The 15,651-nt window shown below is 36.1% G+C and overlaps 1 protein-coding gene across 3 annotated transcripts in view; it reads left to right on the forward strand.

Moving 5' to 3' along the window:
- The first annotated feature begins 2,619 nt into the window (after nucleotides 1–2,619).
- LOC145692868 (uncharacterized) overlaps nucleotides 2,620–15,651 on the forward strand; it is a 31,113-nt gene continuing 18,081 nt past the window's right edge. The window contains exons 1-2 of one of the 3 annotated variants that reach the window (XR_014132655.1): nucleotides 2,640–3,673; nucleotides 14,205–14,262. Coding sequence is in view for 2 of the 3 variants with exons in the window: in XM_081768397.1 (XP_081624523.1) it covers nucleotides 2,728–3,666 (939 nt within the window). In the remaining variant the exon portion in view is untranslated. Of the gene's footprint in view, nucleotides 3,674–14,204; nucleotides 14,263–15,651 lie in introns of all 3 variants that reach the window. The other 2 variants (XM_081768398.1, XM_081768397.1) reach the window with 2 other exon arrangements.

Raw genomic sequence — 15,651 nt, forward strand, 5'->3', positions numbered from 1 at the left:
ATTTCCGGATGCTACCGGAGCACTTGACTGTACACACGTGGCAATGAAGAAACCTAATATTTTTGGAGACGAATACGTTAATAGGAAGGGGGTGTACGTGTGCGTATATTTTATATTGTTTATGTCAAGGCGGAAGGGATACGTGTGGTGTTGAAAACGCAATCAGTTGGACGTGCTTTATGGCGTGACTGCCTGGATTTTTTTAAAGGAACAAAAGGGTGAAGTGTTTGATTCATTCTTAAAACCAAACAATCTACAAGGACCTTGGACAACGAGTAATATGTGCTTGTCGTGTTAGTCTTGATATTGCTGGATTTGAATCAGCATCCATTAGCTCCAATAGATTCGTTTCCATGGTTTCAGTATTACTTTCTCAGGTCCCGTTTTCTTCAAGTCAGTTTGTTGTTTTATTCTCGCTCGAATATTAAAGATTCTCTTTCGGATTTTTGTCTCAGTCGTAGATGTATTTGATATATCGTTGCATTTCACTGTAATTGCTCTCAAAACTTCGGCTTTCCTTCGTTTACTTCCTGAGAGCTGTGACTTTGAAAGTACCACTGGAAACTCTTTTGTAATATCCATAAATGTACTTTGATTGAAACTATCGTTGCTACTTGTCCCTTCCATGGCGTTTAGAATACTGCGCAATAGGTTAACTACAACGAAATGACGATCCGATAGATGGGAGAAATAAGTAATCACTCCTTTTATTGATACAACTCATTGTTACGTGCATAGGATGCGCGAATAGAGGTTCATAAAGCTGGAGCAGTCTCGACCTGAGTAATGGCTGGTTTTATTGATACGAAATTGAGGGAAGAGAGTACGCCATATGTAGTTACTCCGATTCTCGGGCAGGACTTCTCAGGAATAGTTACCATTTTTATTGATATCACCCATTGCCAATCCACTACTATGAATTATTTTTACACACAGCTGATCCTCATAGTCTGTGATTTGGTGAAAATATTTTTCTTCAGCCTTAGTTTTGTCCCAAACAAGCCCTCTTCGAGAAGTCCGATTCTGTACCGCTGGCTGTCCAACCACCAAAGATGGCTGGTAACTTAATCTTAGCACGATTTGGTCGTACTCACTCACTACCGATCGAGAAACTCCAACAACTAGACCACCTCCTCAGTACTTCAGGTCCTCCTCACTTCACTACTCGCCCATGGATTTTACAAGCATGGATCTTGATCTTAAACATTTAAACCATACCTACATACTGTTTCACTTATTCCTTGCTATTCTTTGCATTATCCGTCCACCAATGACACAGTGCTGCCATCTACAGCTTATAACCATATCTGGACAGATTGCCTGCAATATCTAGATCCTGACGTTGTTTTCATATACACAGATGTCTCTAAATATTTCCACTTGTCTGTGGGAGCCGCAGTTTTCATTCCTGCTCGAAATCTAACCATGAAATATAAATTGTTTGCTTCCTTATCGATCTTCAGTGAAGAAGCGTTCACTATTCGCCAAGCCCTTCTATATGTCAAGCACCACAACATACCATCTTCCTGTATTTGTATGGGTTCACTCAGTGTGCTTCAGTCACTATCCAGTATTTACTGGAATCCTAAAGCCACTTGGCTCAACTTCAATATCAAACATCTTTACCAATCACTTATAACTACAACCCATATTGTCCACTTTCCCTTTATGCATTCGCATGTGGGCTAGGAACATAGCGATACTATAGATTTATCTGCAAAAAGCGCATGTACAGATGACAGGTATGTTTTATCAAACTTCCTCATCAAAGCTATTCATATCTATTAGACAGACAATACACCATCGCTTTGATGTGATGGTAACGGAACAATAGACGTGGTTATAGCCATTTCTATCGGGCAATTATTGGAACATCGACTCAAACCCGGGGATATCATCAGAGCTACTTGATCTCGTGTCTTATCCTATTTAGAACTGCTTTTACTCCCGCCAAGGTTTTTCCGATTCGCAAGAAACGTACTTACTACAGTTGATGTGATAAAGGTGTAGGCTCTCTTAACGACCTCTTGTTTGCACGTGATCTATTTCAACAACAACGACATTCGTTTCTACAGCGATTGACTTTCTATCTTGGTATGGGCCCTTCTTCCTATCAGTACATCTTGACAGCAAACAATTGGTTCGGTATCAGAATTCTTATTAGCTCCCTACTCCTCAATGGCATTCCCTCTAACAATACTATTACAACTTATAATAAAAAACAAACAATAACCTAACAAAAATCTCTTGTGTGTCTTCTTTCGGAGGAACTTTATAGTAAGAATACTCTCCCCAGATACCAATTTGCTTTCAGACTATCGAACGATATACGAATTTCCAACCTGATGAAGGCAACTACCTGTCGATCGAAATACTCCTCCAGCAACATTGGGAGTAAAACAATCAAGTTTCACTCACCTCTCCTTTTGTACAATATAAGAATCGTGCCTATTAAGTCATTCCGTCTGAGGCACTCTCTATCACTGATAATAATGTACCTTATGCAGAGTCGTTTTGAAATTTGATTAGCGACATACTAAAGATCTGACTACTGCAGGGAACATGTTAGTCGAACTCCTTAGTGCATGACTAATCACACATAAGAACGACTCAGCATAAGGCCCAATTTCATTATAATTTTAAAGAAACTAGAAGAAGAAGAAATGTGATATTATTGTATCTTTTTCGTGTAAGTTAGGTGCAAGTGGGTAGTGCAAGGACGCGGGCATGGCTGATGAATGTTCAGGCTGTGATATAAGAAGTTTTAGCTATATAAATGAACTGACCAAAAACCCTTTGGACTTTTTAAAATTTATCGAACGCCATGGACTAATAAAATTAAAAACTGAATGCATACATTGCCACAAACCGGTGAAAATAGAGAAACGCAATGAAAGTTATGTTTTTTATTGTTATAAATATACGAATGGAAAGAAGTGCAAGAGAAGGTTTTCGGCAGTGAAAGGAACATTTTTCGAAGGATCGCATCTCACATTGGAGAAAGTAGTAAGTTTTGTTGTTTTATGGTGTTTAGTGAAAGGGCCAAAATATGCTATTATACAGCAAGAGTTGACAATGTCACGAGAAACGGTAACAGATTGGAGTAATTACTGTCGTGAAGTGTGCCTTCATTGGGCATGGAAACGTTCTCAGAGAATAGGTGGTGTTGGTAAAGTAGTAGAAATTCAGGAAATGAAGCTTTTGAAGAACAAATTTAACCAAAGAAGACGCGTCCCAGGACAGTGGGTGTTTGGAAGTGAACGAGGTAACACAAAAAAGTTTTTCTTTGAGGCAATAGACTATAGCAAGAAAGAAACTTTAATACAGATTATTAAGAACAAAATAGTGCCAGGAACGACTATTGTAACACATTGTTGGAAAACACATGACTGTTCAACCAACGAAGACTATATGCATCTGCTTATAAACCATTCGGTGGGGTTTATATCATCTCTGTCGAGTGGTGTTTATGAAGAGCATATCGGAACTGTAGATAGAAAAAACGCAGAAGCTGTATGGAATATTCTCAGACCAAACATACCACGAAATGGGAGAAAGAAGGAATATTTTGCAGGGTATGTTGCGGAAGTTTTGTTCAAACAATCAACAAAAGCTGTTGTGCACGATTTTCTCATAGCTGCAGGTCAGCTATACAAACCACGATAACAACTAGGTAAGGAAAACATAGGTTAGGTGCTTAGTTGTTACTACCATCATAGTGTCTCTGCTCAACTAGTGTCCACGGAATTAATCCTCATATGCTCTGAGGGAAAGAAGTAAGATAGTTACCGCAAAAGATATTAAATTTGGGTTAGCTCACTTTACATGTTCCAGTTTGTATCTTTTAGACACGGAAAGTAGGACTGCTTAGAAAGGTTGTGGGGTTCGATTCCCGGCGGGAGCTCATGTGGTTCGGATTTCACGTTAATCAGTAGGTCCACGTCTCATATAGCATAGCTGCTGCGCTAAACTAAAAATCAACTCAAAAGTTGTGGGACAGATGACATTATTATATTTTTACACATTGGGCAGGCAGTTGTGTGAAAAACGTTATCAATATATGCTAGATGGTCAGCACCAGTGCTGACAAGAATCTTTTTTACTATTATTTTTTGTTTAAGCCTTTTTATGTCGTTTAAATAGATTTGGTCCATGTATTTGGGGGTTAACTCGAGCAGACGGCTCTACCAAAAACAAAATTTGTAGCTAAAGTACGATGTCAAACACTTTTCGTGAAAGAAGAGCAGTGTGAATATTCACACTTCATGTTGGAGTGTGAACACAACATGATCTGGGTTTGTTGTGTCTTCCATTACCATTTGTACATGATATAGAATCACTTCTGTAGGTAGTGCAACAGTAAGAAGTATCCACGTGCACGGGAGATGAGAAGTAGCTGTTGTAAACTATTACCATAAGTAATTTCAATCAGTGGATATCATATTGAAATATATTTTGAATGGTAGTGAACGTATTCTAAATGTAACTATTTACTGAAGCGGAAGGCGGAAGAATAGAAGGAAGCGAAGAAGGCGGGAATGTTCTGTTCGTGTTAGCAATTGACGTTTGTGATGGATGTAATGCTAATATACGGTTCTATTACAAAGAATTGTGCGATAGAGAGCGTAATATTATAAAGTTTCTGAGTGATTCTATTTCAAATCGTCCAGGGTGGTCCACACGACTGTCTCAGATTTAGTTCATTTTTTAAAATAAGAAACTACATACAAAATTATTAGACCCATATTTTTTCTTTTTGCTGAAAAAATTTTTTTCTTCGACATACAGCCTTCCAAAATGGCCGCCCTCTCAGATTGCTCGAAAAACTGAAAAACATGTCAAATTAAAATTTTTATTGTAGAGAAGCGAGTGTACTTAGTAACATAATCGCAATATGCACGAAAAGTATAAAGTTGTATGTTTCGTTGGAGGGCTAAAATTCGTCTATTGGTCCAATAGGAATCGCGCAATTCACTCGCAATGTTGCCAACTTTGATGAAATTTTTGCTAACTTCAAACCTTTTTTTTTTTCTGTCCTCACGAGCAATATCAACCATCTGCTTCTAGCATCGAAATCTACTCCATAAGGTCTCTTGAAAATGTAAAGGACTTACGTTTCTGATTATTACATCCCACGTTATAGCATGATGAAAAGCTGAAAATTGCATTAAGACGCCATGTTTGGACGCCATTTTCTCAAAAACCCCACCTTTTAAAAATCTGAATTTTTTACATGTATTGGAGAAGTACCTAAGTATTTAAAATCCGTTAACCGTTCATGCGGCTGCAGCCCCTAACATTCGCAATTAATTATTGAAATTTCGATTTTTGTACTTGCAATGTAAATATTTCCTATGGGCATTTAGGTCCTATACACAAGGCGATTTGAAAGGGAGTATGAAAATTTTGAGAGTAGAATCCTGACATCAAATCCAGTAGAAAAGTTCCTATAAACATGAGTCGAATTCCGCTTCGTTTTCGAGTTACAGGGTTTCCAACTCGGGATCCAAAATCGGTTCGGAACAATAGAAAATGAAATATATATTTCGCGTTAAATCAGAAACTGTGTGTTAAAGCTTTGATAAAATTCAGAAAGTTGATTTGTATCAATATGATGATTTTTACGAGCGTTGCAATTCAGTTGGCAGTGTTGCCAACTTGCTAGAACTTTTATTTGTTTCCAAAAGACACTACGTGGATTTTATTTGATATTTGGTATTCATTAGTGATTGCCAACATCACACGAAGCACAATTTTCCCTCACATCACCACAGTTTTCGAAAACTTACATGTATTTCATTAAAAGGTTTTATCTCGTTTGTTATTGATAGTTTGTGTGATTCGGTGTCGTGAACATCGTCCTGGTGTTCTCTGAAACCATGAAAAATTGTTTGCATTGGTAGCATGACATTGTAGTGCACTAGTTAAGTGTTTGTGTGAATAACAATTGGGAAGTCCTATTACAATAAGGACCGTATTAAATGTGTTGATTATGCTGGCCGTAAGGTGATTGTGCACAGAAAGAATTCTAGACAAAAAATTTATCTTGCGGTAAAATATTTGGATTGCGTACAGCGTGTCAGCCCAAACGTACTATTAGGGGAGGATGATTATTTGTGTCTTGTACACAAGGCGATTTGAAAGGCAGTATGAAAAATTTTGAAATGTGAATCCTTCACCGTAGTCTAGGTTTCACCGATAACGACAGTTTTAATGGGGACACATTCATGTTTAGCATGTTAACTATCTGGTTAATGGTTTCCAAATCTACATTCAGAGGAACAAGTTCTTTATCTTGCTGGTGCATAATTTCATATTTACATCTTCTTTCGTGATCACCAATATATCACACACATTCACGTTGTTCACGGTAAATATTCAAAGCACCCTTTACACGAATAATCATCCTCTCCTAATACTACGTTTTGGCAGACGCGCTGTACGCAATACATATATTTTACCGCAAGATAAAATATTTGTCAAGAATTCTTTCTGTAGACAATTATCTTATGCCTTTTAGAATCATCAACACATTTAATACGGTCCTTACTGTAATACACTGAGAAAAAAATTGTAGGCGGTAACTTAAAAAAATAGGTTACATACGTAATTCCTGTATTTTTTGGACAACGTACAGCAGACGTATAACTGAAAATGCATGTTTTATAATACTTTCTGTATAAGTGTTCCATCTATACGTACTTTCTGTATGAAACAATGTAGGCGGTCAGGATCTCAGATACAAATGGACGTATATAACGTATAGCTGGCGAAGGTAACATAAGTATATACATGTGATATACGGAAAACTGTTAGATGTCAGACATCCTGCAACAGCATGATGTAACACCTAAGGGCAGTGCCTATGTAGCATACGGATAACGTATACTCCGTACTGATTTCTATAGTAAGCAAGAGGATATCGTATATTTGTACAATACACCGCTGTACGGAGAACGGATTTTTCTCTGTGTAGGACTTCCCCATTGTTATTCACACAAACACTGTAACTAGTGCACTACAATGTCATGTTACCAGTGAAAACAATTTTCATGGTTCCAGAGGACACTAGGACGAAGTTCACGACACCGAATCTCGTAATAAACTGTTTCGTGGTTGCAGCAGAACTTCTTGATTAATTTCGAACTTGATGCGTGGAGTTACGAGAAGTTTTGCGATAATAAAAAATACTTTTCTTCTTCATATTTATTATTATTATTATTATTATTATTATTACAACTTACACAGACGTAGTTTTTATTCGACATTTTGGTTTCACTAATGATGGCATACATCAAGTGAAATTCACACGTAATGTTGCAAACTATCAATAACACATGATATAAACCTTTTAATGAAATACATGTAAGTTTTCGAAAACTGTGGTAATGTGGGGAAAATTATGCTTCATGTGATGCTGGCAATCACTAATGAATACCAAATATCAAATAAAATCCACGTAGTGTCTTTTGGAAACAAATAAAAGTTCTAGCAAGTTGGCAACACTGCCAACTGAATTGCAACGCTCGTAAAAATCATCATATTGATACAAATCAACTTTCTGAACTTTATCAAAGCTTTAACACACAGTTTCTGATTTAACGCGAAATATATATTTCATTTTCTATTGTTCCGAACCGATTTTGGATCCCGAGTTGGAAACCCTGTAACTCGAAAACGAAGCGGAATTCGACTCATGTTTATAGGAACTTTTCTACTGGATTTGATGTCAGGATTCTACTCTCAAAATTTTCATACTCCCTTTTAAATCGCCTTGTGTATAGGACCTAAATGCCCATAGGAAATATTTACATTGCAAGTACAAAAATCGAAATTTCAATAATTAATTGCGAATGTTAGGGGCTGCAGCCGCATGAACGGTTAACGGATTTTAAATACTTAGGTACTTCTCCAATACATGTAAAAAATTCAGATTTTTAAAAGGTGGGGTTTTTGAGAAAATGGCGTCCAAACATGGCGTCTTAATGCAATTTTCAGCTTTTCACCATGCTATAACGTGGGATGTAATAATCAGAAACGTAAGTCCTTTACATTTTCAAGAAACCTTATGGAGTAGATTTCGATGCTAGAAGCAGATGGTTGATGGTGAGGACAGGAAAAAAAAGGTTTGAAGTTAGCAAAATTTTCATCAAAGTTGGCAACATTGCGAGTGAATTGCGCGATTCCCATTGGACCAATAGACGAATTTTAGCCCTCCAGCGAAACATACGACTTTATACTCTTCCTGCTATTGCGATTACGTTACTAAGTACACTCGTTTCTCTACAACAAAACTTTTAATTTGACGTGTTTTTCAGTTTTTCGAGCAATCTGTGAGGAGGGCGGCCATTTTGGAAGGCTGTATATCGAAGGAAATTTTTTTTTTCAGCAAAAAGAAAAAATATGGGTCTAATAATATTGCATGTAGATCCCATATAAAAAAAATAAATGAAATCTGAGACTATGATGGGGACCAATTGTGGTTTGCCTGGACGATTTGAAATGGAATTGGATATAACCTCATCAACTGTTAGTGACTGCAGCTCGTATTGTATTGAAGTGTGTGTGAACTGGGCATTTCGAAATTCGCAGACATATATTTTTCTCCTATCCTCGTTTATGCGTATGCCCCCCGTCGCTAACGCGTCTGCTTCCTACGGACGCACTCCCTCTCTCCGTTCGGGCCCTCCTGCTGCGCTCCTGCCCTAGCAGATAGCATTCGTGTTTTTAGTGGCCACCTAGCACAAGTTGGTTCGTGTTTTATGTATTAGCAGCTCATTTAATGGATGCTCTGCAAGAGGATACCGGAAAATTCAATAAATGTGTCAATTTGGTAGAGCCGTCTGCTCGAGTAATGCTGTATTGGGATTACGTTTAGATAGGAATAAATTTGGAATAAACTTTTCAATGCCCGCTCAAGTATATCCATACCCAGTGACGAAATTTACACTCGATTAGTTTTAATAAAATTTTTACTGGTTTAGTTTTGGTGTACCACTAAAAGAATGTAATTTTTCACAAATTTCCTTCTCATTGTCCCCTAAAAGGTTTCCGCTCGGCAACGTAAAATTATCTTACTTGGCATAGATTAAAATTTAAGGGAGCCAACAGAAGTAATTGTGGAAAATTTACAGTTCTTTTACGATTTGCGTATGGATACGGCTTCCGGATGTGTGGATAAGGTGTGCGTCCCAAGGGAGCAGGTGCCTCAGGAATAGTGGATATACGCGTATGTGACGTTACCGAAAAGAAGTGTGTTTTGGCAATGGTACGAGTTTTAATGGCACTTATCATGGCTTCATACTAGTAGCGATCCACTTGTAAACGTAAAATACAAGTTCTGTACTGTGTGCACAGATATAACGCCGGTAGAAAATAGCATCAAATAGAGTCATCTTTGATATGCACTCGCTTCTTTTATCCGTGGTAAAGCACTTGAAATGATTTTATACTAGTAATTCTACAATTGTAAACCTAATATTCAGTTTTATTACTCTGTATTTAATGCTGTCCTTATAAACGTGTCTTTTCATGCAAAGCATTGAATTTTACGTGTAAATCTTCCAAAATGTGGTGCCAAAGCTACACCAGCACCACAAAATTGATTCAGTCTTCCCTAACCCAACTTAGCCATACCCTTTTAAACGATCTTACTTGTGAATACGGAACTGGAACGTGCATTGTATTGTTTACTCTAACTTCGGTCCCTTAACATTCTAATACAACAACGGGGTTATGAAGGACGAAACCTACGGCTTAAAGTGGAATCCAAACCTTGTTCTGTTGGCATCCGAGAGAAATTGGCCCCCATCATGATTCAAACGTAGGACCCCTTGATTTGAAAGGCGATGAATCTACTGACCTATTCTGACCTGACAGAGATATCAGGGTGTCTATTGGTCACGAATGTTACGAAATCAGAATACGTCATGAAAGTCTCGAAATTTAACTTTGGAGTCACGATTTTTTTTTTTTAAACTACAAATGTAAGTACAGATTGGAAAACTTTGTTCTATAAAACGTAAAATTCACCACCAAAAATGTCTGTGGTCGGCTTTAGACGCTACCAAATCGCAAGCAAACTATGTTTGTATCGCATGGATGAAAATTCGGCCTAATTCGCACCCAAATTCGCTCTTGAAAATGTTTGGAAATTTTATGATTTGGTAAAGAAAAGGTAACGAAAAAGTCACGAAATTTCATTTTGCAATTTTAGTAGACACCCTGGTTATACTGATTTTGCATACTTGTGAATATTTTAAGTTACTTTAGAACAACAAAATGACGCACAACTGAAATCACTATACAGAATGATATACGTTAGTAAAACAAATGGACATCATCAAAAGACTACAGAGTAGTGTTGTAAAGTTTCCGGAAATTTTGAACCTATTGGTAAAAAACAGTTTCTTCCGGTTTCTTTCCGAAAAAAATGGGAAAATAAAAGTTTTTGGGTTAAGTTAATATTTCTAGTAAAGGAACAGTTTTTTTATTTATTTATTTTTAATGCGTGAAAAATGTAAGTTAAGAAATTTCAGTAAAAAAAAAAGAAGCATTTGAAAATAAGACTGTTGTAATTATTCTTGAAAATTAACAGTCTGCACTCATTTCCTTTATGTGCTTTTTAGTCGTTTATTCGTGGATGTGCATTAATTACAGAACTTCTACGGTTGCAAACACATCTACCATCATTAAACGTTTCTGTTACAACAAATAGGGCTCTTGAAACTGAGGGACCAAGGTGACTTAGTGGAAGAGCGTTCACCTCTGGTGCTTGGGGCCCCGGGTTCGATCCCAGCCCCCGCCAAGTGAACTTTGTGGTGGACAAACACCGTGTGCGTGGGTTTTCTAGGGGTTCTCCCGTTTCCTCCCACTTTCTTCATTCCACCATTTCATTCATTATTCATCATCACCGTCTCATTTAGCCTGACCGGCATAAGTGTAGGACGTAAAACTCAAAAATTTCATTTCTTTCATTTGAATGAAACTGAGTTCTTAATAGGCTCTTTGATCTGGTGAAATTTTGTTAATTGTAACCCCTTACTTAAAGAAGAGAGCATTAGGCAAATTTCAATAGTACTCGTGCACTAAAACATTTAATTAGTATTATTTAATGAAATGAAATGAAATCTTTGAGTTTTACGTCCCACGGTTATGCCGGTTAGGCTAAAGCAGACGGTAAAGATGAGAAATGAATGAAATGGTGGAATGAAGAAAGTGGGAGGAAACGGGAGAACCCCGAGAAAACCCACGGTGTTTGTCCACCACAAAGTTCACTTGGCGGGGGCTGGGATCGAACCCGGGACCCCAAGCAACAGAGGTGAACGCTCTACCACTGAGCCACCGCGGCCCCTAGTATTATTTAATATTCTAATAAAGACTTATATAAGCTTTATGTACAAAATTTTGTATGGAAACAAATACCTGTTTACTAATGCGACAAATTATTTCTGTATATGTAAAAATGAAAGTGACTATATTTGCAACTTAACAAACCTTGAACCACCAGACCGATCTCGATAAAATTTTCCATATAGATGAGGTTCAGGATTGGGTTGATTTTTTGTCATTTCACTTTGAAGGTGTAACTTGGAGGATGGAAGGGGCTGTATATTGAAATTGACCGATGTTAGTGTTGAATCCATAGTTTTCGAGGTCATTAAGATGAACAGTGAAACTTTCGAATTCCTTTAAATCCAGATTCAGGCCCGCGGTTTAGGGGAAAAGGAACGGGCTATATATATATATATATATATATATATATATATATATATGATCGAAGGTGATCGATGTTAGTGTCGAATCCATAGTTTTCGGGGTCGCTGAGGTGAACAGTGACATTTCCGATGCCGTTTAAATCCATATTCATCCCCGTAACTTGGGGGCATAGAAGGGATATATATATATATATATAGATATAGATATAGATAAATAGATAATCGAAAATAACTGATATTAGTGCCGAATCCATAGCTTTTGGGATCCCTAAATTCATTGGCGACAGTTTTGGTACCCTTTATGCCCAAAATGAAACGTATTCTCTCCGTGCGAAGAACGGGTATTCTGCTGGTCTTTATAATAACGAACGAAAGTTTCACATGTTAAATTCTTTAGTATATTTCTTGCTGCCCAAATCTACATACTTGTGTGGTGTGCGTGTGTATGTGTAAATAAGATCATCTCTCTGTATGAGTTGTTCGAAAAATATACAAATAACAAAGAGGGAGGCCCGGGTTCGATTCCTGATGGGGCCACTCGGTCGAAAAAGTGTAAAAAGCTTTTTCAGGCCAGCCATGCTGAATGAGGTTTTCCTGGGTTTTTCTCATTCACACTAGGCAAATGCCGGGATGGTACCTAACAGGGTTGGCTGGTTTAAACCAAGATGGTTTAAACCAGCAGTTTTTTTTTAAAAAAAAAACAACTGTTTTAAACAAACAAACAAAAAAAAAAAAAAAACACGAAAAATGCTTTAAATCGTGTGAACTTAATGGTGACTTTCCACATATCAAACCATGGGCATTACGTTTATCTACTTTTCACTTTTTAATCAAGGGGTCCCGTGTTCAATTCTTGGTCGAACCACAACCCATCTTTCAAGTGTAAACCAAGTAGCGATTCGAGGTGTCCCTTTAAGCGAAAGTCTTCTCCGTGATAACCTTGGTATTTCCTAAGGATGTTAAGCCTAAACATACGAAATGAAACCAAATTATATATTTCTACTTGAATGAATGCCTCTTGTTTTATAAAGAAGCCAAGCTTGCTTCTTATTGATAGAATTTGCAAAATTTATCAACTGCCGACGTAGCTTCCAACATCAACTTGGATTTGACTTTGTTTTAATTTTATTAGATGATATCTACTTGCCAAACTTGTAATTTATTACCTCAGTTTTAGCGTAGTGATTATGATATGTTGACCTTAAAATTTTGCATACAAATACATTTAAAGTAATAACAGGATTTTCCCAATGGCTAAGGCGGGAGTTTCCCGATTTATATATATCTGTATAATGTTTTTACTTGTGTAACTGTTTCTCTTTTTGTCCTTTTGAAGTGACTCTTGACAATTATATTAACAAGTACGCATATGTAAAGATCAGTACAACGTATTTTTTTTTATCAGGAGTCCTTCGTGAGTGAGTCGGCAATTGCATTTGTGACCAATTAGTCCCGGTTTCGTGTCCAAATGGACAATTTCTCTTGGATGTAAGTCGAGAAGCGGTTTGGATTCCGCTTTAAGCTTATGTGACCCTTCCAGCATAACCTTGTTGTTGCATAATAACACCAAGGCGAAACAAACTAATTTCTGTCCATATCTAATATAAATACATAGAGTAAATTAATTAAACCAAAAAAAAAAACTTTAAACCAAAAAAACCTGGTTTTTTGTTTTTTTTAAATAAAAACCATGATTTTTGCCAACCCTGGTACCTAACATATAGGTTCCATGCCTTTTCCTTCCTTCCCTTTCCTTAGATAGGTGCTCGCCGAGGGACGTCATCCCTCATACGTGACGGGCTAACATGGCCATAGATGCCAAGCCCAGAAATCTAAATCCTAACTTAATTTCTAATGAAGAAGGATTTTTACCAGATATCAGAAAACTAAAATGTAAAATTAAAACCTGCTGCTAGCGAAATAGATTGCATATATGCTGCAGACATGTTTACAGCAAATAAGAGCGTCAGGCGAAGAAATAGTTTTTAAATTATATTTTTCAGCTTTTGCCAATATTTCCGAACAAAAGTTTTTTTTTTCCAATGGGTTCAAAATTTCAGGAAATTTTACACATTACAAGGAAGATATATCTCTCCATAAATATATATATTTCATTTTAACATACCGGTATTAAATAAAATATTTCTGGCCCCGTTATTTTAACACTTCCCTGCCATAAATTGGGAACTGCCTAAGATAGCTTAAGATAATTTAAATACGTCTATTTAATTAATCTAACTAGGATTATATTTTGTAGCCATAATTTCATTGTATCACGGTGCTAACTTTAAAGAAGTGGTGCATATATAGTTGTTGCCACAAATTTTCCCTACTGTAATACAAGAAACGAAAGTACTCAATGATCTTAACTGTAAACTAGTAAATATAAAATGGTTTTCATTTTAAAAGCATAATGTAGTAAAATATTCGAAAATTGCAATTTTTCCCAAAATTTCCATTTTTTTTTTTTTTTTTTTTTTTTTCCAGGCCTTCACAACACTACTACAGAGTACAGTTCAGAATATAGAAGACTATTTTAGTTGAAGTTAGTTTCACTGAATCAGAAGTACAGTAACTTAATTTAATTTACATATCAATAAAAGAAGTGATAAAGATATGAATTCATGTGTTCATCTACTAGTGTGTTCATTCTAGATCTGCACCATTCATGCAAATAGATATGCAAAAATTATTTTTGATTTCAATCAGTCTCTTACATTCATGATTCCTGAGCTTGTAACGTACGAAAAAAGAGCTACTAGATGTTTGAGATGTGGGAAAACGTCACCATGAAGGTCACACGATTTATAGCATTTTTGCTTTAACTTTGTGTATAAAAAAAAACAAGACTATTTTAAAATGCTTTCTTTTAACAGGGTTCCCACAAACCTGAAAAATGGAGGACTTTAGGAAATTTTATGCTTGTCAGGAAAAATCAGCGAAATTATTGATTTTTAATGTGAGGAAAACAAAGTAGTCGTTCTTGATAATGAAGGCAACTTTAAAGTAATAAGGTTAACTTCGGATGTAGAGATCATACAGTACAATAATATAAAATAATAGGTTACAGATTTATTAAGTTAATATCAAGGTGTGTTGTGGCATGATTTGTGGTTAGGTCCTTGAATCTGAAATCAATTGAAGTACAGCATCCTGAAGCCCTTTATGTAGACAGAGTGTGACGTCTTTGACCTTCTGAACTGAGATACACTCATGTCCAAAATTATTGTCGCATGTCTATAAATATGTTGTTGTAGGAATATAATTTAATAACGAATTCGCCCGGTATTTCTTATAATGTTAGTATATGTATAATCGGCAAAGAGATGTATGTAGCAAATTTCATGTCAAAAGAGCAGTAAATAAGAACAATAAAACGAAAATAAATCTTTCTTGTCCATTTAGCAACATTTTGTTTTACTCATTCTAATTTTCGTATTTAAAATTCTTTTCCTATGAAATTTACCACAAATATACATTTTCCGATTATGCACATAGTATCAGTATTAAAAGTACCGTGCAAAATCATTATCAAATTATATTCTTACAAGAAGACCATTATAGATATGCGACAGTAATTTTGGACATGAATGTACATATGCCTTTTTTAACTGACTTTTAAAAAATATAAAAAACTAGGTTCTCAATTCGACCCGTTTACATATATATATATATATATATATATATATATATATATATATATATATATATATATATGTGTGTGTGTGTGTTGTGTGTATATTCAAGGGTGTCTTCGATTTTAATCATCCTTTTATTTACTTTTTTATTTCATTTTTAACAGTATTCTTTTGTAGTTGTTCCACATAAATTTCGTGAGGATCTAACCATAATTATGTGTATGATGACGCATAATTTCGACATATATGCTCCAGTTTGGTGATTTTTTTTTATTTTTATTTGAAAAAGTGTGTTC

Source organism: Thermobia domestica, chromosome 8 (genome assembly GCF_964235325.1).
Source record: "Thermobia domestica chromosome 8, izTheDome1.hap1.1, whole genome shotgun sequence".
Taxonomy (NCBI): Eukaryota; Metazoa; Arthropoda; class Insecta; order Zygentoma; family Lepismatidae; genus Thermobia; species Thermobia domestica.